The sequence below is a fragment of the Notothenia rossii genome, assembly GCF_949606895.1.
Source record: "Notothenia rossii genome assembly, chromosome: 8".
NCBI classification, from domain to species: Eukaryota; Metazoa; Chordata; class Actinopteri; order Perciformes; family Nototheniidae; genus Notothenia; species Notothenia rossii.
Window position 1 is genome coordinate 20,251,405 of NC_136906.1, and position 19,883 is coordinate 20,271,287.

Below are 19,883 nucleotides of genomic sequence, written 5' to 3' on the forward strand. Positions count from 1 at the left end.
CTTCTCTTGTTCTTTGTGCTCCACCACTTGTTGAATATCGTCTATTTCTATTCCTCTCACTCGCCTCACCTCACTCGGAGAAGTTTTAATGAAGTGAGCCATATTGTTGGTTTGTTTATGTGTGCGTGGATGTCTATGTGACTCAGACAATAGCTGACTCACCCAGCCAGAGACTGTGTGTGTGTGTGTGTGTGTGTGTGTGTGTGTGTGTGTGTGTGTGTGTGTGTGTGTGTGTGTGTGTGTGTGTGTGTGTGTGTGTGTGTGTGTGTGTGTGTGTGTGTGTGTGTGTGTGTGTGTGTGTGTGTGTGTGTGTGTGTGTGTGTGTGTGTGTGTGTAATTATACAATTTTACAAACAAGCTCAAAGCAGCATGACCAGATAAGGAGAACTCCATCCCCCTGTGCTCGACTTCATACCCCCTCTTTCCTCTCCTTACGTTCCCCCGGGGTAGTTTGGTAAGGCCTGCCTCCACAGCTGGAGGATACATCCGGTGTGTGTGGTAAATGCAGAGATTCTTTGAAGTCAGAGACCCCTGAAGAATAATTGTTCACACTCCCAACTCCCGCTCTGACTTCATGCTAGGCTGAGCTTGTGCAACTTTGCCTTGCCAGAACATGTCAAGTAAATAACTAGACAGCTGGCATCGTGGCAAAGTTTACGCCCAGCTACAACTTGCTCTCAGTAAGCAGTAGTCCTGTGTTAGGTATACTATAGTCACATTTGGAATGATAAAAGACATGTCATGACAACATTGTGGGATCCTGTGATTAAAATGGTGATAACTAAAAGAGGCAGACAATGACAACAAGTGGAATGAGGTCACTGTTTAGTCATGTTTCGTGATGCAGTGGCACAGTGTACATTCTTTAAAGCATAGTAACAATAATACTAGGAATTTGACATCAGCTTTCTTCGTCTGGAAAGTAGAAGAAGTTCCACCACAAGCTGTATATTAATTATATCATAGCCCTAAGCAAAATGCAAATATAGACTTGAAACTCTGTCTACAAAGGGTTCACTTTAAATGAAGGTTTTTTTGAATTTGTTTGGCTTGTGTAGTCAAGTACATGAACATTGTTTATGCTGATGTGAATTAAATATTAGTTTAACTTTGGACCAACAAATTAAAGCATCTCATGAGAGATTGTTTTTGAAAAGGCATTCCTCAGGCTACCCACCAAACTACTGTGGCCAGAGTGATGTAAAAATATAATTCAAGATCTGCATGTTTAAAATCATTGACTTTTGTTTAAAATTATTGATTATTTTTCAAGCTTTTGACATCTGCAGAAAAAACCTTTGTACAGCATCTGTGAATACTGAATCAGAACTGAGTAAAAATGTATTATGTGATATATATCTGTTCAGTTAAGGTCATATCATCAAATGTATAGATAGTAGCATGCTTTATTAAGATCTGTGTTTATTGAGCAATTGACACATCTGCCTATCAGTCGTCTTGTCTTTTTTACCGTTAACATCGTTTATAATTTTTGTCATATTAGTGTTCATCTAAATCTAACTAAACCTTTCTGCAAGTATTATTTTGAAACGCTCCAAGAAATTAATGTCTCCCGTTGTGTTTTTTGTGAACATCTGCAGTTCAGAATCAGAATACCTTTATTCATCCCACAGAGGGGAGATTTACATAGCATTCTGTGGGAACTATTTAAATAAACATAAATGTGTCTGGCTCAAAGATTATTTTTGATTTTTACTATTAGAATATTATGCATAAGTAAACAACATAAGTCTGAGTAAGAGATGAGGAACATATTTAGCAAAGTGTAAATTGATGGGTTTGATAAACAACCTGCTGGAGTTTGATAAACTCTCCTTTACAGTTACTGATATGTCAAGAAACATGTTGTAACGTTTGTTAAACTTGAAAATGTCTCTTGTATTTTATATCCATTTAGTTTTTAGTAAATGTACTCATTCTGCATAACTTCGTCTGTCTGTTGCAAACGTTTTATTTTTGAAAGTATTATTCGGAAGTACTACTATATTGTGTTTTTTTGTATCTCTTCCACGGCTCTGGTTTGACATCACTAGAAAAGAGCAGTTGATATTCCTTATTTAACCACTAGAGGCCATAGGCCTACATATTTCTGATTAAGTAGCTACTGGTAGGTAGACTGTAAATACACACAGGTTGCCTGCCTCAGACTCGCAACCTGTGGTGCAAAGCTTCCCTCCCAATACAATGTCAATCATCGTGTATTAAAAATGTACAAGTATGTATTGTAAATGTTTTATTTTGAAAGTATAATTCGGAAGAACAACTGTGGTGTTGCGTTTTACTTTACAAGTAGAAGGCAGTTGCAGTGACTCACTGTGGCCACGAGAGGGCAGACATACACCTGATAGTACTACAAGCAGGTTGCCTCGCTCCTTACATGTGCTTGAAGCTATAGGCTTACTCGTTTTTTAAACCTGCTAACATACAGAGAAAATGCTTCAAGGCCTGTAGCATTTATCCTCCTTTGACTGAGATTTGGTTGTGACAATGTAAAGATGTGTGCGAGTTTTCATGTATTTAGGCATTTTAGTGTAAACACAATGTTATGCTTACAACACAGGAGGAAAGCAACACCTAGCCTATTTCAAGCTCATTTTATTTACACAAATATTGAGGTGGAGATACTTTCTCAAGGAATTTGGAATCTGCCACCTAAGAATATTATTAATAGCCACTGTTGGGACTTGTTTTTGTCTTTTAGTCAATGTTCTGCTCCAGACCAGTAGGTGGCGACAATGGTTTTATAAACTGACCTCAAACTGCCAATATTTAAAAGACGTGTAAACGCCAGCAGCAGTCACTTGCTTTCTGCCTGCCTCGATCGTAACACCGACGCAACTGGTAAGATAAAAATAATAATCTAAAAATAATTTCACTTCAATAATAACATGCTTGAGTTATATAGTAGGTATTGAATAGTTAAGTATTGCATTGATGCAAATACAGCTATCCACCGACTTTTCCTGATCTGAGGATGAATAAGGGTTACTTAAACTTAACATCCACGCTAACGTAATTTACAACGTTAAAGTTGAGCAAATTATGTTTGATTAACGCTTATAAACACATTCTTGGAGGCTTTCGTGAAGGCTGTATAACAAAAAAATACTTTGGTCATTTGAATGTGGACTTTAAAATTTTGACATGTGCTTAACACTCAAAGCATGTGCAACTCACAACACTAGTGTTGAGGATGTTGTAGGTCAGACCCAAACTCACCCATTTCTAGACCGTTACTGCAACTTACATCTTTAAGCCGGAAAATCAGTAACCCAGTGGGCCTTTCTCCACGTGGTGAGCCTAGCAGCTAACATTAGCATGGTAGCTAACAGTCTGATGCAGTGTCTCCTCCCCTGATGACTTGCACTGGGCTCTGAGTCCGTATGAAGAGAAAAGTGCATCTTTGGCCCTGACAAGCCAGAGTTTCTGAGGAGAAAATCAGCTAATGCTGGCCTAATGTTATAGTCATGGCAACACATTAAAACATGCTTCTGTCCCTTCAGATCACTTTCAACACGTGGAACCTCTCCTTGACTGGACTTTACAGGTATGTCAAATATAATTGCTCTACAAACTTTGGAGACAGATACTTTATCACATTGTTAATAAGACACCTTGTTCTGGATGATCATGGACTTTCTGTGTTTTTTTAGTTTTTTTTTTAAACAAACCATTCATACATTTCGCCACAACTTGTATCTGCTGAAGGTCCACGCTTCCTCTAATTGCCTGCTTCCACACCACGAAAAGACTAGGATTCTACATTTGCATTTGTTACTTTAATAACAGCTGTTTAGGAGGTTATTCTTGTGTATGGAGATGTACATACCATCTACTGCCAGGGTGGATTTGGCTGTCTTTCTCCCCTGATGACTTGCACTGGGCTCTTAGTCAGTATGAAGATAAAAGTGCATCTTTGGCCCTGACAAGCCAGAGTTTCTGAGGAGAAAATGGGTTCATCATGATCAAAAGTAGGAATTATGACAAGAGGCTAACTATTCCTTTTTTTTTCCTCAGGTGTTTCAGGCGGTAAAACCATTTGAAGACTGGACTTGTATCAGGTGTGTTTCATGAATCTCCTGCAGACATAGTGAATGTTGATCTCTTGTGATGTATAGCACTGGGCTCAGAAATACAGTGTTGACAGAAGTGCAGCTCTGCCCCTGACAAGGCAGGCTCTGAGGAGATGATTTCTGAAAGCATTTTGTTAACCTTGTGGGATTCAGACTATTCTGACTGCTCTTCTTTGCTCTCTTCCAGGTACTGGTCCTCTGCATACTTCACCTGCTTTATAACAATGTTGTAATGTCATTTGCTTGTATTATGTTTAATATTCTGCATTTGCTTGGATTTTTTATCAAATAAAAGAACATTAAAATTACTTTGATTCTTAATTTGTCTACAAATGTTACACTTGAGTAAAGAAATACAGATTATCATAACAACTGCATAAACTACCATTTCGGTTTATGGCCTTCAAATGATTTACTCAATTGTTCTAAATACAGGGTATCAATAAAACACTTGACGTTAGCTTAATGTGCAGGGGCATGGAATGAATGTTTTATTTGTTGAAATAGATTTGATATCACTAATAATGGATTGATCTCACTCTGTTAAAGTACATAGCATATACCCAAATTAACATGATTGTTTGCTGGGGTGATATATTTGGGACCTTAAAGTGAGTAAAAAATGTTTAGAAATGATTTCCAAACTCCACAGGGTAAATATACTGTAGGTGTCCAGGTGGAAATAAAAACATTTTTCATTACAGAAAAAATAAAATAGAACTTTGTTTCTGTATCTTTATAATTCTAACAATTTATTATCTCTTAAAACATTTGAAATTCATGTGTATATGAATGTGTACTGTATATGCATATCACATATACATTCTGTAAGTTACCTTTCACCAGTTCATATTCTCATATTTTAAAAGATCTCTTAAAGGAAAATAAATGCTTTCTATAGAGTCAGACCAATTCCATCATCTTGTTCTCCTGACGGCCACGATATATATATTAATTACTTTTAAAACGCAAAGAAAGGATTAAGGACAATTCTCCAAAAAATATGTTTCTTGTATGTCACTTAATGTGAACATCATGTTATCAGTAAGCGATTATTTCAAGATGTCTTATCCACAGTTATTAATTGGCCTTATTTTCACTAGCAAATGTTTTAGAGACCTGAAGGGGACATGTACAACTCGGCTCTGAAATAAGTTTGGAAAGGATGCCACATTCTGCTTGTTCACCCTATCAGAAACACACCCTTTTTAGATGAAAAACACTTTAAAACCTTTAAAGGGAAAGGTGAAAAGCCACAGTTGCTAATGGAAATAAGGTCATTGCATAATATGCTGGTAATAGTAGAGGACCTGGGTTAGATATGTATGCACTTAATTTAGGAGAGAATATCTCAACTGTTCTAGACTAATATGACCCCACTGAACAACTTGGGATGTGTGCCAAAATCTCTATCCGGGAAGAAAAGCCCCAAAATGAACACGCCCTTTGTTTAAAGACCACGCCCCTTTTCATCGGAAGTGCTACTTCCGATATAGCTATATCTTCTAAACCGTTTGAGCTACATATTTTCTGAGGTGCTCAAAATGTTCAGAATGGCAATATCTAGGGGGACGGGGTGTTCAAGAGAACATTCGGTCCACTTATTACCATACAACTACCCAAGTACTGGAAATTGAGTTATCCTCTCATGAATTATGTGCATACATGCCTGTCTTAACTTAGGTCTTCTACTAATTAATATAACCATTGAATTATATAAAACTAACTGCATTTAGTTTATTCATAGCACCAGTGCTAACAGCTGGAGAGAGTACTTATCCATCCAGTTTAACAGAGATAATATCTCACTGAAGTACAGCGAAATGGTAAGACAAGCTTTAATTTTTTTATTTACCTACCTCTTCTTTCTGTGGGTATGCCAAGTAGTATATTGTATGGTGATACTGATAACCCATGCCATCGATAATTTTAAACATGTTTCTTTTATTTTCAGGATGTGGTACCGCTCGCTGCTCCTTCTGCTAAACCTAAGCCGATCAAGCCGATCGATCTCGAGGAGTGCATCCTATGCCAGAAGAAGAACCGATCTGAGTACCTCTCTAGTGGTGAAATCGGCAGGGGTTATATTGTTTCGCTTGCCAAACAAACAGAGAGTAATGACACTCGAGCTGCTAGGGTTCTTCAACTGACCGTGCAAGAGCAGGGTATCATGAAATACCACACCTCATCTTGCTACAGAAGTTTTCAAAGGGATATGGCTAAGACTGACAGCATAACCCAACCACTAGAACAATCAGAACCATCTCAGCAGGGGCCTATTAATGATACATCTGAGCGACACAGCAAGCGATTTAAGTCCAGTGTAACTACAAATGTCTGTATCTTTTTTGGTTCGGATTGCAAGACATTTAAACAGAAGAAAATACACACATTGTTCAGAATCTGTGAAAGGCCCATGGCCCAAAAACTACTAAATGCGGCCATGTTGTTCAAGGACCATGTGTACACTGAAACAGCGGCAATGTGTGAGCTTGATGATGTTTTTGCGGCTGATATCCGATATCACGACCAATGTTGTAAAGTCTATTTCAATAAATATCATGCTAAAATTGATGAAATACTGAAAAACCTCGAAAAGGAGGAGTCGGTAACAGCCGGAGACAACTCCTTCAAGGCTAGATTTTTAGCCCTTGGGATTGACTTTAGTAGGTCAGCACACAGTCTGACTTCCATCAGAGACAGGCTAAATGAAGGTTCAGCTGGAATAGTGTCAAACAGAACTGTAAAGCAGCTGATCATCGAGATGTATGGAGACGCCGTCTGTTTTACATACCCAAGTAACAAACGAATATCCCAGATGGTACTTTGTACCAACAGTGCTACAACCGGCCTGCCAAAGTGAGTGGGGGGATCATTGGTATCACCAGGAAGAAGGAAGCAGTAGCTCTGTGGGGTATCATCAAGCATAAGAAAGACCAGTACGTTGACCTCCAGAAGATGAAGGATGATGTAAAAGGAGAACTCTCACTTCACCACGACTTCAATCCGAGTACTGCAACTAAGATAGTTGGGATGGTGCAAGACATAGCAGAGTATCTCCTGAAGGTATGCAGTCCTCTACAAGACCAGGTAGCGCTGAAGAATATTCTCACTGGAGGAATTGTGACCAACGTAGACATAGACAAGTTGTTGTGCTGTATGAAGGAGGGCAGCGCTGCTTGTGCTAAATTTATCGATGAGCGACTCAGAAATAGGTCGATATCGATACACTCAACTATTAGCAAAATCAAGTTTACGTCCCCTAAGACCACCTTGAATTTGGCTCCCAAAGTAGACATCAAAGATGAGACAAACAAAGCTCTCATGTTTATTGAGTATGGGTGTCACCGGGGTTTCACTGTTGAGGAGCTACTCCAGCATGAGATCACCAACTCTGCGTTCTTCTTGGTTGACAAAGATGGTTACTTGAGGAAGAGTGCCAAATCACAACTTGGGACTGAGCTGCTGAAGTTGTGCCCAGTAATAGATAAAAAAGGTCCAGAAACATCCCCACAAACCCACGCCATCATTATCGACTTCATGGCCTTGGTGAGAAAGGTCCCCTTAAAGAAGCTTGATCCGCCCGTCAAAACATTCCATGACTTTGCTATTGCCTTGACATCTATGGTCACCAAAGCTGGACACAACTGTGATGAGATCCACATCGTTTTCTACACTTACAGAGAGGATAGCATCAAGAATGGAGAGAGGGAGAGAAGAGGGAAGTCAAAGGAAATGGTTGTCCTTGATGTGATATCACCGAACAAAAATGTCCCAGTGGTGTTAGAGAACTTCTGGTCGTCTTCCATCAGCAAAACTGCTTTCCAGGCATTCTATGTTGAGTGGCTCACCACCAATTACCAAGGTACCAAACCTCTATACCTTGGTATATCACCACAGGCATGGACGGTGTCAGCTGGGTGTGCTTCTCCATTCCCTCGGCTCAACTGCACACACGAGGAAGCTGACGACAGGATGATGTTCCATGTGCAGGACATTCTAAGCCACCGGTCAGGACCTACATCCATTACGCTGTCATCAGGTGACACAGATGTCTTTGTGTGCCTGTTATACCACATCACAGTCAATTGGAGAGATCTTGGTCTCAAAGAGCTCTGGCTCGTCCGCAACTCAGGAGTGAGAAGATCAATATTACCACTCCATGATATCTGCTTAGCGCTGGGAGACGAGCTCACAAAGTGTCTCCCAGCACTCCATGCGCTGACTGGGTGCGATACAACCAGCAAGATATCAACTAAACTTGCAGCCCTGAATGCTGTCCGCAAACCAGAAAATTCCTCTCTGATCCTGAATTTCGACAGTCCACAGCTAACAGAAAATGCAATAGAGCTGGCAGAGACATTCTTGGTCAAGTGTCTCAAACCATCAACATACCTGAAGACATTTGACGACCTGCGACTCGCTGCATTTGATAGCAATGCCCTCAAGATGGACTTCGAGAGAACCACTTGCACATCAACTAATGCAAGAAAACATATCCATAGAGGGTATCACCAACAGCAGATGTGGGTCCAAGCCTCATTTAGAGACGCCACCTCGATTATGAATGCCGAGAATTATGGTTTTGTAAGATTGGGTAGTTCATTAGTCCCTGAGTTTGTGATCTCAAAACCCGAAGGCCTGCCAGATCCCTGCACATGTGGCAAGTGTGCTCGCAAGAATGGGTGTCCCTGCAGGGTAGCTGGGATCAAGTGTTGCAAGTACTACAAATGCAAGGGAGGCGATTGTTGTAAAAACCCTATCACTGAATGAGCACTGCTCATCATCCTCATACGGGGACCTGGACTCTGTTGTCTTACTCTTCATGTTCCTCACCCTGGTTTACGTGACACATAAACAGTACTAATGTGGTGTTAAATAAGTATTGTTGGCTGTTGGGTGATTTATTTAAGCTCTCTACATGACACAAATGTTCTAACTTTGCTCTAAGTCCAGAAAGTTTAAATTAATAAATATAATGGCCATTCCAGTGTGTATAGGTAGTTGTATGTAAGTTGACCTATTAACGTTTTTTAGCCATTTCTAGTCAAATATGAACATTTTGAGGGCCTCAAAAGCAGTCTTGTTAGTTTATAATTCAATGGTTATATTAATTAGTAGAAGACCTAAGTTAAGATAGGCATGTATGCACATAATTCATGAGAGGATAACTGAATTTCCAGTACTTGGGTAGTTGTATGGTAATAAGTGGACCGAATGTTCTCGTGAAATATCAAATTAGACATTTATAATACCCCCTCCCCCTAGATATGGCCATTCTGAACATTTTTGAGCACCTCAGAAAATCTGTAGCTCAAACGGTTTAGAAGATACAGCTATATCGGAAGTAGCACTTCCGATGAAAAGGGGCGTGGTCTTTAAAAAGGGGCGTGGTCATTTTGGGGGCTTTTCGTCCCGGATAGAGATTTTGGCACACATCCCAAGTTGTTCAGTGGGGTCATATTAGTCTAGAACAGTTGAGATATTCTCTCCTAAATTAAGTGCATACATATCTAACCCAGGTCCTAGACTATAATAAACAATTAGCTGTGAGCATAGACAGCACATATGCACGACTGCAGAAAATGCCATGTAGATGCAAATGGGAAACAGACTGGAGCTCTTCATACTGTGAGTTCATTAACAGTGGAAGATGTAGAGAACAAGTCAAACTGTATAGAAAGCACAACAGTTAAATAAATACATTGTAGCTTTATGTTAAACATTATTTGGAAGACAGAGATTCTTTAGAACTTTTGAGACTTTTTTTTTTACATCTTGAACCATAATTAGATGACCATTGTTTTCATCGTCCTTATTGCCATTTCCCCTGCATTCAAATAAAATCCCTCCTTGACCACCAGCACCAAGCAATTACGGAGACAAAACCACTTTTCCTCATTCACGTGCTTGTGTGTATGTGCACTTTTGAAAACTAATGTATCTTTTTGCAAAAACAGTGAGGCTAGATAGCAGTAAGGAAACTCCCCATCTACACCCCGATGTAAAACGCACGTGTGATATGTGTTTGAGGACTCGAAGCAGCAGGAGAGGTGAGCTGTTGTTCAAGGTAGAGAAGTCATGAGAGAGCCCTTATATTTGATCTGATCAACAGTGAGAAATCAGGACTGAAGTTGTAAGGAGATGTTCATGTGCAGTGGAAGCTGATGGAGAAATAGAAGACATTTAGTGCAATATGATTTGGAAAAACAATGACATAGATTTTTACTTTTGTGTATTGGCATCCCTAATTTAAGAGGTGCAACACATTCAGTATCTGCATATTATTAAGTGGCGACTAACTTTTAAAAGAGAAAACAAATATATATTTTAAGCCATTATTGTCCTTGTCAAATGCCTCACAGTTTGACAAAAGAGTAGCAGTAGCCTAAGGAGAAAGAAAAAGAAAGTGTATCTGAAATGTGCTTCACATTAAGTTGCAATGCTTCTTATCACATAGAAGCAATGTTAAGGGTACCGTGCACAAAATAATATGCATCTTCAATTCAAAAATACCTATTTATAGTATACACATATATTTTTATATATATAACCAAGACAATTTTCTTCATCACAGTCAGAAAATAAACCTTCTGCCCAGAGCGCCATATCAGCCACCAAAGGCAGAAAGCAGGAACCCTCTGAAACTATAACAGTAAGGACGATGAAAGTAATGATATATACTAATAATACATCTCTTCATATCAATATTAGTATTCCAGTATTCCCATTTAAAGTTTAAAAATTGTAAGAACAATCATAGTATTAAAACTCGATATAAGCGTTTCTCCCAGATCTCCTCGGCCGGGTGGCTGTTTGTTTCCTCCTGGATTTAGTCGAGAGAGGGGGGGGGGGCCTCTCCTGGAAGGAGAAGGGGGGATTGGTTGGGAAAGAGCAAGTAAATGGCAGTTTTTCCTCTTCCCCTCCCCTCTCCTTTCCAGTCTCCCTCGGACGGAAGGTCTGAATGGTTGTTCAACAGTTGTCCAGACGCTAAGGAAGTCTTTCTCCATAAATAAAATCCTCGAGGGATATCTCTTCACATTGTTACGTTGAAAGCACAGTCTGTCTCCTTTCGTATAAGTATATCTCGGATCCAAACATATAGTGTGTCTATATATAAGGTGTCCCATAAACTCTAACACAACCACTTGCAAGTGCTTGTGGGTATGTGTTCGTCTACATGTTGGTGTATGCATGCAGGCGTGTATAGTAGTAACACAGGTGCCTGTGTGTGTATCAGTGTTTACATTTTTTATATTATTTTGTTGGTCTGGGCACTTATTTTTGCTACAAATGTGTGATACAGTGACCAGTCTGTATATATGTTGTTATAAGACTGCAGATGATAAAGAGCTATAGAGAAACACTTTAGATCCTGACCACAGGATCTGCAGTGAGGAAGGAGCCCTACCAGCGGTGAGGTAAAAACAGGACGTAAACCAATTAAAGCCGAACCCAAGCCAACATCCTTGGTTTTAAATCAAGGACGCCAGTTATCGGTCTTCATGATTTACTGCCCTGCGCCATCCTACGTTGACCATGCAGTTAGACAAAGCATCAAACCTGCAGCCTCACCCTCAAATACGCATTCCTCAATGATATTCACACATATTTTAAAGCTAACATCCATTCACACGGGGCAGGGTTGTCATTGATTGCACTCTAAATGTTCTTGGTGGGCTCCACTCTTAAACCTGAACAGATTTAACCAGCTGGCTGAGGGGTTAGAGCAACAAACAGCTGCACACTGACGGACACCTTTTCTTATTTTCAAACTCGGCAACATCAAACACCTGCTTGATTTTATTCTAGAAATCTAACAGGCTGTTGATTGTTCCTGTCAAGTATTTGGTTCGGTTTCATCGCTTCCCTTGTTATATCTGCTTCCGCCATAGTGTCTTCGTATGCATTTTGGACTAAACTGTATTTGTGTTACTTGTTTGTTGATGGGTGTGACTGTGCATGCATATGGGGAGTGTACTTGTGTAAATCAGCGTGCCACAACTGGGGCGCGCCAGCCGGCTTCTTTATGGATCATCATCTCTTTTTCCATGTGTTTCCATCTCCCTTTGGGAATTGCCTCCCTCTTTTTGTCGCTCTCTGTGTAAATATGTTCCCCCCTATTTTGTTGTGTGAATCCACCATGGATAGCAGCAGTTGTGCCTTCCTCCCTCATTGACTCAAACCCTTCTTCCTCTCTCTCCTGCCTCTGCGGTTGCAACCTCAGCTCCGACTCCCATCGTCCCTCCTCCTGTCAATCTGTCCATCCCGAGGTGAGAGAACAGAAATGGGAAATGGGCTGCTGGACAGCCTGAGGACAGAAGAACAGACAAATCGTGTTTTGTAAAACGAATGGTAGTGAATGGGGTTGTTTCATAGTGTTTTTGTAATGGAATCTTGCTTTATGAAACAAAAAAACATACAATAAATTACAATTTTAAATGAAAAGCTAGTTTAAATAAAATAGTTATAATGAAAACATTTTTCATGGAAGCTTCTGGTTCTAGGTGTTATTTGTATTAAATATAGTTTAATATGTATTTTGGATACATCTGTCCATGAAAAAAAAAGAAGAAAAGTTTATTAACAGAGAAAACTGCATGGAACCAAATTAAGCTGAGCACAAGTTCAATCAGAAAGACTACCATCATTTTCATTCTGAACTCCTTTTCTCTCTCACTACTCTAGCTGCTAACCCTAACTCTAACCCTAACCCTACTAAGCTGACTATGGGCAGTCACCTTTTTAGCTCCCCAACTACATGAAGCCAATCATTGTGCTGCTGTCAAATCTGTTCACCTATCATTGGCTGTAACTTCAGGCATCGTCAGTACATCATCAGAAGTTTACTGAACATCTCAACCAGTGTCTAAACAATAGACTGTATACTGTATATAAAGGTCTAAACCCACAGGTCTTTTGTTTTATACTACTTACAGCTGCACCTCTCCCTTAAGATGTGTCCATTAATGTAAATAAATATCTCTAAGAAAAAAGAAAAAAATCTTTCATGATTGAAATAATTGACTTGGAAAGTTGAAGCCATACCTGTCCATTACGGTCCTCAGGGCACGCTCTATATTCATGCGGTGGCCGACACGTGTTACACCCAGATCCAGAAAGTCATCCTTCGTTAGGGAGGGCAGGTGGGAGCCGTCAATTTCGTTGTCAAGGAAACGATCTCTGTGCTCTCCTAGGTTCAGGTATCCTAACCAGTCTGCAACGTCGTACTTGGTCCAGTAGGGCAGCGGCTTGGCGGCAAAAGGCTTTGTAGGGGAAGGGGGCGGTAGATGGGGATAACTCAGGCATGTAGGTGGAGGGTGAGGATGCATGGGCGGAGATGAGGTCCCCGACAGGAAGTGAGTTGGGGAGAGGGAGCGAGAAACAACTAAAGCGTTGTTTGGAGGAGGAGGGGCACCAGAGGGGGCAAACAGGGGAGGGGAAGGCGAGAAGTAAGGATCTCCAAGAGGGTTTCCAGGTGATGGTGGGGTAACTGAACCTCGGAGGTCGTACATAGCACTGTAGAGAGGAGTGGTAGGGAGCAGCGGGAGGGAAGATGGCCGTGGTGGACCCACCTTGGGCCTCTCTGAGGGGGAGATGAGGGGGCTGGGTGCTCGCCTACGCTGCATCATGTGTGACTCTGCTTTACGGGACTCTCGACTCGGGATGAACTGAAATTCTAGTGCTTTGGTCCGGTACACAGGTCTGTGTTTGGGGGAAGTTGGATAAGGGGCATAACCTGTTGGGGACAGGGGGGATTGGGAACGTGGAGGCTGAGAGGCAACTTGAGGTTGAGGAGATGGGGAACGTCCCCAGTTAGGGTACTGGGAAGTAGGGGTCGGGGTCGGGGACGGGGACAATGATGGCTGCGATAATGAAATCGGAGATGGTGACGTGGATCGAGCTGAGGGGGGGCTCAGAGCTGAGGCTGAGTCTTCTGAAAATCTGTGAATGGAGAGGGAGAGAAACTGTTACAAGATAAATCCTTAGAGAAAAAACTAAAACAGTAAGCTGAAAATAATGCACACACATTAAGGGAAACATCATTTTCCAGTTATTTTAAGGACTTGTGGTCTTCAGCTTTTTTGATTGTGTGCAAGTTAGTGCTCTACATGTTTAAAAACATTTTCTCTCCTTGCGTATCACAATAGGCTGTAAAGTCAAGCAAATGTGTGATGTTCTTCCTGACAGAAAAAAAAGGAGCGGAGAACCGGCACAATTACCTGTTTCTGCTTCTGAGAGAAACACATGAAAAGACAGAAAAATAAAAGGAGAGTTTTACACGGTATAGACAAAACACGTACACAAGACATAAACAGACAGTACAGCGTTTTTCACAGAAGGCTTCAACAACAACATGCTGTAACACTGAGAAACATAAAGCTGAGGCTCTCTCTGATGTGTACCTGTGTCTGCTCAGCGCTCTCTGGCTGCTCCAGGTCTCCTTGGTTCTTTGCTGCAGTTTACTGTTCAGCTCATTTATGATGCTTGGCTTCATACTGGACGCAGGAGGGTAAATCTTCTTCCCCTCTAAAAGTGCTGCAGATTGGTCACCGGCCATTTGCCCCTCGTCCCAGAGAGGCTTCATCTCAGGGGTGCGAGGGCGTTCAAAGTACGGTGAAACGGGACGTCCCAAATGCATGTCCCTCGACCCATACCGATCCCTGCCACTTTCATCCACTCCGTCATCAGCCTCGTCCTCCGTCTGCTCCTCCCTTTGTCTGTGGGAGTGGAAGGATGCAGGAGCAGTGCTGGTCTGCCTGTGGATGTCACTGGTGCGACCTCCCTCTCTGAACCTGTTGCTTTTCGGGTAGGTGGAGGTGGCTGCTGTCGCATTCTGCATCTCAAAAGATTGTCCGTCCAGATAGCTCATGTACGACTCCAGAAAATCTCCTCCCCTTTCTGATACCCCTGTCCCACCCCGTCCTCCCATCCGTCCTCCCCTCTCCCCGCGGTCCAGCCTGTCTCCCCGGACCCCGGCCAGGATGCTGTCCAGGTGGTGGTCACTGCTGCTGCGGCTGTCCAGCTCTTCAATCCCAGAGTCCACTACCGTCTCCAGGGACTCTCCTTTCTTGGTAGTGGGGGTGGGACGGTGGTGGTCCCCTGTCTTGCGACTAATGGCAATGGAAGATGTTGTGTGTGTGGTGTGTGTGCGCTCCTGGTAGAGCTGAGTGGAGGTGCTTGTTGTGGTGGCAGCAGCGGTGGTTGTAGCGGCACAGCTAGCGGTCTTGGCATGTGAGGCAGCGCCCCTATGTGGAGCGGGGGTGGCAGCAGTGGAGGAGGGGGCTTGGGGACCACGGTAGGCCGGGGGGGGCGTGACTGTGTGTGGGGGAGGCGTGGGGGAGCGCCCAGGTGTGTGAGAGCTGTTGTAAAGGTGGTGGGGGTGGGACATAGAGAAGGGTCTGTGATAGGATCCAGGAGGAGGCGGTGGCGAGACTGAGGGGGGAGGTGGAGGTCCCGATGCTGAGGTGGGCTGCAGGGTAGAGGGCGAGTGAGAGGGCAGAGGGTTGGGTGAGGTTTGGGAGGGGGAGTGAGCGGACTGAGTCAGGTTAGCCACCTCGCTGTCATACGATGTGAGGCTGGAGGCAGTGGAGTCCCCTGCCTGAGGTGAGGGCAGGGGTGTGTGAGCAGGAAACCCACCTATAAATGATTCTTTTTGGGTTGTTGGAGGGGGTGGTGGTGGAGGAGGTGGAGGTGGAGGGGGCGGGACCTGCTGTTGGCGGGAAAGCAGGCTGTTGGGGCGCATCCCGTGTTGCGAGTACCCTGACATTCCCCCCATCCCCCTGTCGAAGCTGTTAGCAAACTGTAACGGAGGTGGGAGAGGGTCTGCGTAGACAAACTCATCGTCCGCATCAATTGAAGGGGCAGGGGGAGGAAGAACCATCAAACCAGACCCAGTGCTCCCAGTACTGTTGGCTGTCTGCTGAGTACCGGTAGGGGGAGGGGAGGGAGGGGTGAGGGACAAGATATAGGCATCAGCTTGACTTTCCATCCTGAGAAAAGAGGGTCTCTGAGGCTGCTGGGACCCCTGTTGAGCAGCACTATCAGCAGCCTGCTCTGCCCTCCTTAAGTAACCCTCCCTCTCTTGTTCTCTCTCTCTCTCTCTTGACATCTCCCTCTCCCTCGACCTCTCCCGCTCCCTCGACCTCTCCCGCTCCCTCGACCTCTCCCGCTCCCTCTCCTTGTAGGATGGCTGAAACGGCTGAGACTGGTAGTGGTGTGTGTGGACCGTTTTATCTTCAGAAAAGCGAACTCTTAGCCCCTCACGTGCCCCTCCTCCATCCCGCTCTCTCTCTCCTCCACCGCCTTCCTCATTCCACACACTCCCGACTCCTCTGAGGATTCTGGGTGAGGGTGGGCGGCCAGCAGTGGCCGTAGTAGCAGCCAAAGAAGATGAGGTGACCAGGTAAGAGGAGCTGGAGGACTGGGCGGTGGAAGACACTGGCTGAGAGGTGACAGAAGAAGAAGGAAACCCCCCACTCGACATCTGGCGGGTGAAGTGGGGCTCTGTTCCTCTCCTTAACCTGCTGTCATCCCTCAGAGCACGCTCTCTCGCAGCGAGGGCGAGACCTAGTGGCGATGTGGGGTCAAGAGCCTTTCCTGTTAGAGGGTGAATGAAGGTGGTTTTACTAGAGGATGCGGACTGCCTGCCAGTGTAAAGGTCAGTAGGTACAGATTTGGGCTGATAGTCCTGGGCAGCTGAGGAGTACTCAGGTAGGTCAAAGGCTGGAGGCATACTGCGGGTGTGATGGATAAAGCTGTCCCCAGAGAACATGCCCTCATCAATAGACTTGGAGGGGCGCAGCCGTGTTGATGAGTTTTCAGCCTGTGTGCTAAGCTGTTGCTGCAACGCTTGAGTCCTTGAAATGCCATCACTCCCTCCCCCAAGAATCACGTCCTCATCAGCAGACATGAACATTGAGGAACCCTTTCGGCAGAGTTCATGAAACCGTCCCCTGTCTCGGCGAGCAGCGCCAACAATGGCAGCACCGAACTGGCTAGTATAGTCCATATTATCCTGGGCACGCATTGAGGGTAAGGATGGAGGCGGCGGTGCTGGGATGGAAGGTGGGGCAGGGGGCTGCGGAGCAGGACTGGAGGGGGGAGGACCATGAGCTGTTTTGGATTCATCTGCCTCCCCTGATGCAGGAACATCGGCCTCCACACTGCTGCCTTGGCTGCTGCGCCCACTGCTGCTGGTTGAAGGGGCCTTGACAATTATTGTGGGGATGGGGATGGAGCTTTTCTCCACTGTGCCTTTACCCCCCAGTGTACCCTGGCTCAAGCGCAGGTCTTCTACTTTGGATTGCTTCACCAGGGGGCCTTTACCTCTCCGGGCCCCTCCTTTAGGACCGCCTGCTCCAGCTGCACTGCGCTCTGCACGATGGGATTGGCTCTGGGCAGGCTGCTGTTGCTGGGGCATTACAGTGGCAATGCTGGAGGGGGAGACCGCTGTGCTGTAGCCTCTTCTAAGACCTGCTGCCTTGGCCCCTCCTCCAGCCCCTCCACCAGCCCCTGACCCAGCTCCACCAGGCTCTCCAGTATAGGCAACTTTCCTCGAAGCAGTCCTGCTTTGAGTAGTATGGGCAGCAGCGTGTGCATATGAGGTGGTGTGGTCCACTGCTCCACCACTGGGGCCAGTGCTGGGACCCCCTGCCCTTTCCCTGCCCCCGTGGGTAAAGTGCACTGGCTGGGAGTAGGGCTGGTAGTGTGCAGAGGTGGCTGTGGACTGGGACACAGAGACAGAGGGCTGCTGGGAGGACTTTGTTCTCCAACCAAGTGGCGGAGCAGAGGAGAATGGAGGTTCTGGTGGTGCTGTGGTGGGAGGAGGGGGGATTTCGTCTGGGCCGGGCACTGACAGACTGCGAGCAAACTTCATTGCTGGAGGATGCAGGAACTGCCTTTCGTCCTCAACCGCCCCTGCAGTAAAGCATTAACAAAAAAGAAAACAAATGGCGATGAAATAGGCATTAACCTACTGTATAATACAAATTGTGTAAAGTGAGAATAAGAACAGAAGAAAAGTTTGGGGGTGAATAAGAGTAGAGGGGAAATGGAACAAAAGAAAGGAAAGTTAACGGTAATCTGAGAGTGTCTGTCTTAATCTGACTGCCCGTGTAACTGCCAGCAAGTCTGTCCTCAGTTCTCATGTCTGTTAGTAGGTAAATCAGTTAGTGCTATGTATTCCACAAACAGGAAGCAACTGGGTAACATCACACAGCAGCATTCGTTTTGTTGGTCACCAGAGAGCACATTTCTATTTCAGGAGTGGAGATAGCAAAGCCTCAGTAAGCAACAAACCAGAAATTAATTCATAAGAATAAAACAAAGATTAGTGGCCATTCTTTATATAACAAGTAGTAGTAGGGTGAGTTTAACACAAACAAACAACTTGTTTTTACAGTACAAGTATAACATACAATAGCTACAGATACAGATAGGGTGACAGAAAGTGTGCACATTTTTAGGCACAGACAAGACAAACAGGTCGACGCAGAGTTGATCTCTGCTGCTCCAGAGGACAGACAGACAGGCCAAAGGAGGGGCAGACAGAAAGAACAGACAGCCTCACCGATGGACTTCTGCCGCAGCATACCGTGCGGTGGGCCGTGACCTGAGGTGAACTGGCCACGGTCATAGCCGAGGCCCAACCCAGACGACATCATCCCCGTCCCAGACTGATCCCCGTAGTTTGGCTGAAACGCCAAAAAGAGCATGTGAAAAAAATGAGATTAACAGGACATTCAATTGTGCAATACATGTGCGGGTCGGAGAACCAAAATCATTGGTTTTAAGAGTCACACCTTTGCTTGGCTGGTTTGTTGTAATGTCAAAAAGAATTATGCACATTTATGCAGGTTTAAAATAGTCAACAATAACTGTTATTAAAAAAAAAAAAACTGGTACAGTAGTTTAATTGTTTTCATATTCTTTAAATGTAAGGATGTTGCTGCAGAACTTACGACGTTGCCATGTGTGTTCGGACTACATATTCTGCTCGACACAAATGTGAAAAGTGTCTTGTATTGTCCTTGAACTGGTTTATTACATTGCATTTAGCTGACGCTTTTATCCAAAGCGACTTACAATAAGTGCATTCGACAAAGAAGATACAAACTTGAAGAAAACAGAATCATATAAGTACATCAGGTTTCATAGAGCCAAAACCTTTCAAGTGCTACTCAACTGGCTTTAGATAAGCCAGTCCTTTGTTAGTATATAAGTGCTTTGTTAGTAATTTTATTGCTCGAAGTGGAGTCGAAAGAGATGATTTTTCAGTCTGCGCCGGAAGATGTGTAAGCTTTCTGCTGTCCTGATTTCAATGGGGAGCTCATTCCACCATTTTGGAGCCAGGATAGCAAACCCACGTGTTTTTGCTGATGGGAACTTGGGTCCCCCTCGCAGTGCGGGAGCAGCGAGCTGTTTGGCTGATGCAGAGCTGAGTGCACGTGCTGGGGTGTACGGTTTAACCATGTCCTGGATGTAGGAAGGGCCAGATCCATTCGCAGCATGGTACGCAAGTACCAGTGTCTTGAAGTGGATTGTAGCAGTTACCGGAAGCCAGTGAAGGGAGCGGAGGAGCGGCGTGGTGTGGGAAAATGTAGGAAGGTTGAAGACCAGACGAGCCGCTGCATACTGGATGAGCTGCAGAGGTTGGATGGCACATGCAGGTAGACCAGCCAGGAGGGAGTTGCAGTAGTCTAGGCGTGAGATGACGAGAGCCTGGACCAGAAGTTGTGTCGCTTTCTGGGTCAGCTGGGGACCTATCCTCCTGATGTTGTAAAGAGT

General features: G+C 44.2%; 2 protein-coding genes across 2 annotated transcripts in view; one reads left to right on the plus strand and one right to left on the minus strand.

Moving 5' to 3' along the window:
* The first annotated feature begins 329 nt into the window (after nt 1-329).
* On the plus strand, nt 330-10,592 carry LOC307014817 (uncharacterized protein). The gene is made up of 4 exons (XM_079643005.1): nt 330-2,862; nt 3,525-3,568; nt 4,039-4,082; nt 4,282-10,592. The coding sequence occupies exon 4, from the start codon at nt 7,053-7,055 to the stop codon at nt 8,865-8,867; it is 1,815 nt and encodes a 604-aa protein (XP_079499131.1). The 5' UTR covers nt 330-2,862; nt 3,525-3,568; nt 4,039-4,082; nt 4,282-7,052; the 3' UTR covers nt 8,868-10,592.
* The window catches only part of shank1 (SH3 and multiple ankyrin repeat domains 1), a 70,927-nt gene continuing 60,830 nt past the window's right edge, over nt 9,787-19,883 (minus strand). The window contains 7 exon segments of the mRNA XM_079643008.1: nt 9,787-12,405; nt 13,143-14,039; nt 14,318-14,329; nt 14,501-15,750; nt 15,753-15,780; nt 15,782-18,014; nt 18,667-18,790. Coding sequence (XP_079499134.1) covers nt 12,318-12,405; nt 13,143-14,039; nt 14,318-14,329; nt 14,501-15,750; nt 15,753-15,780; nt 15,782-18,014; nt 18,667-18,790 — 4,632 coding nt within the window. The 3' untranslated portion in view covers nt 9,787-12,317.

Excerpts from the sequence above, each read along its gene's own strand:
- LOC307014817 (XM_079643005.1), top strand. The coding sequence starts at position 7,053 with ATGAAGGATGATGTAAAAGGAGAACTCTCACTTCACCACGACTTCAAT.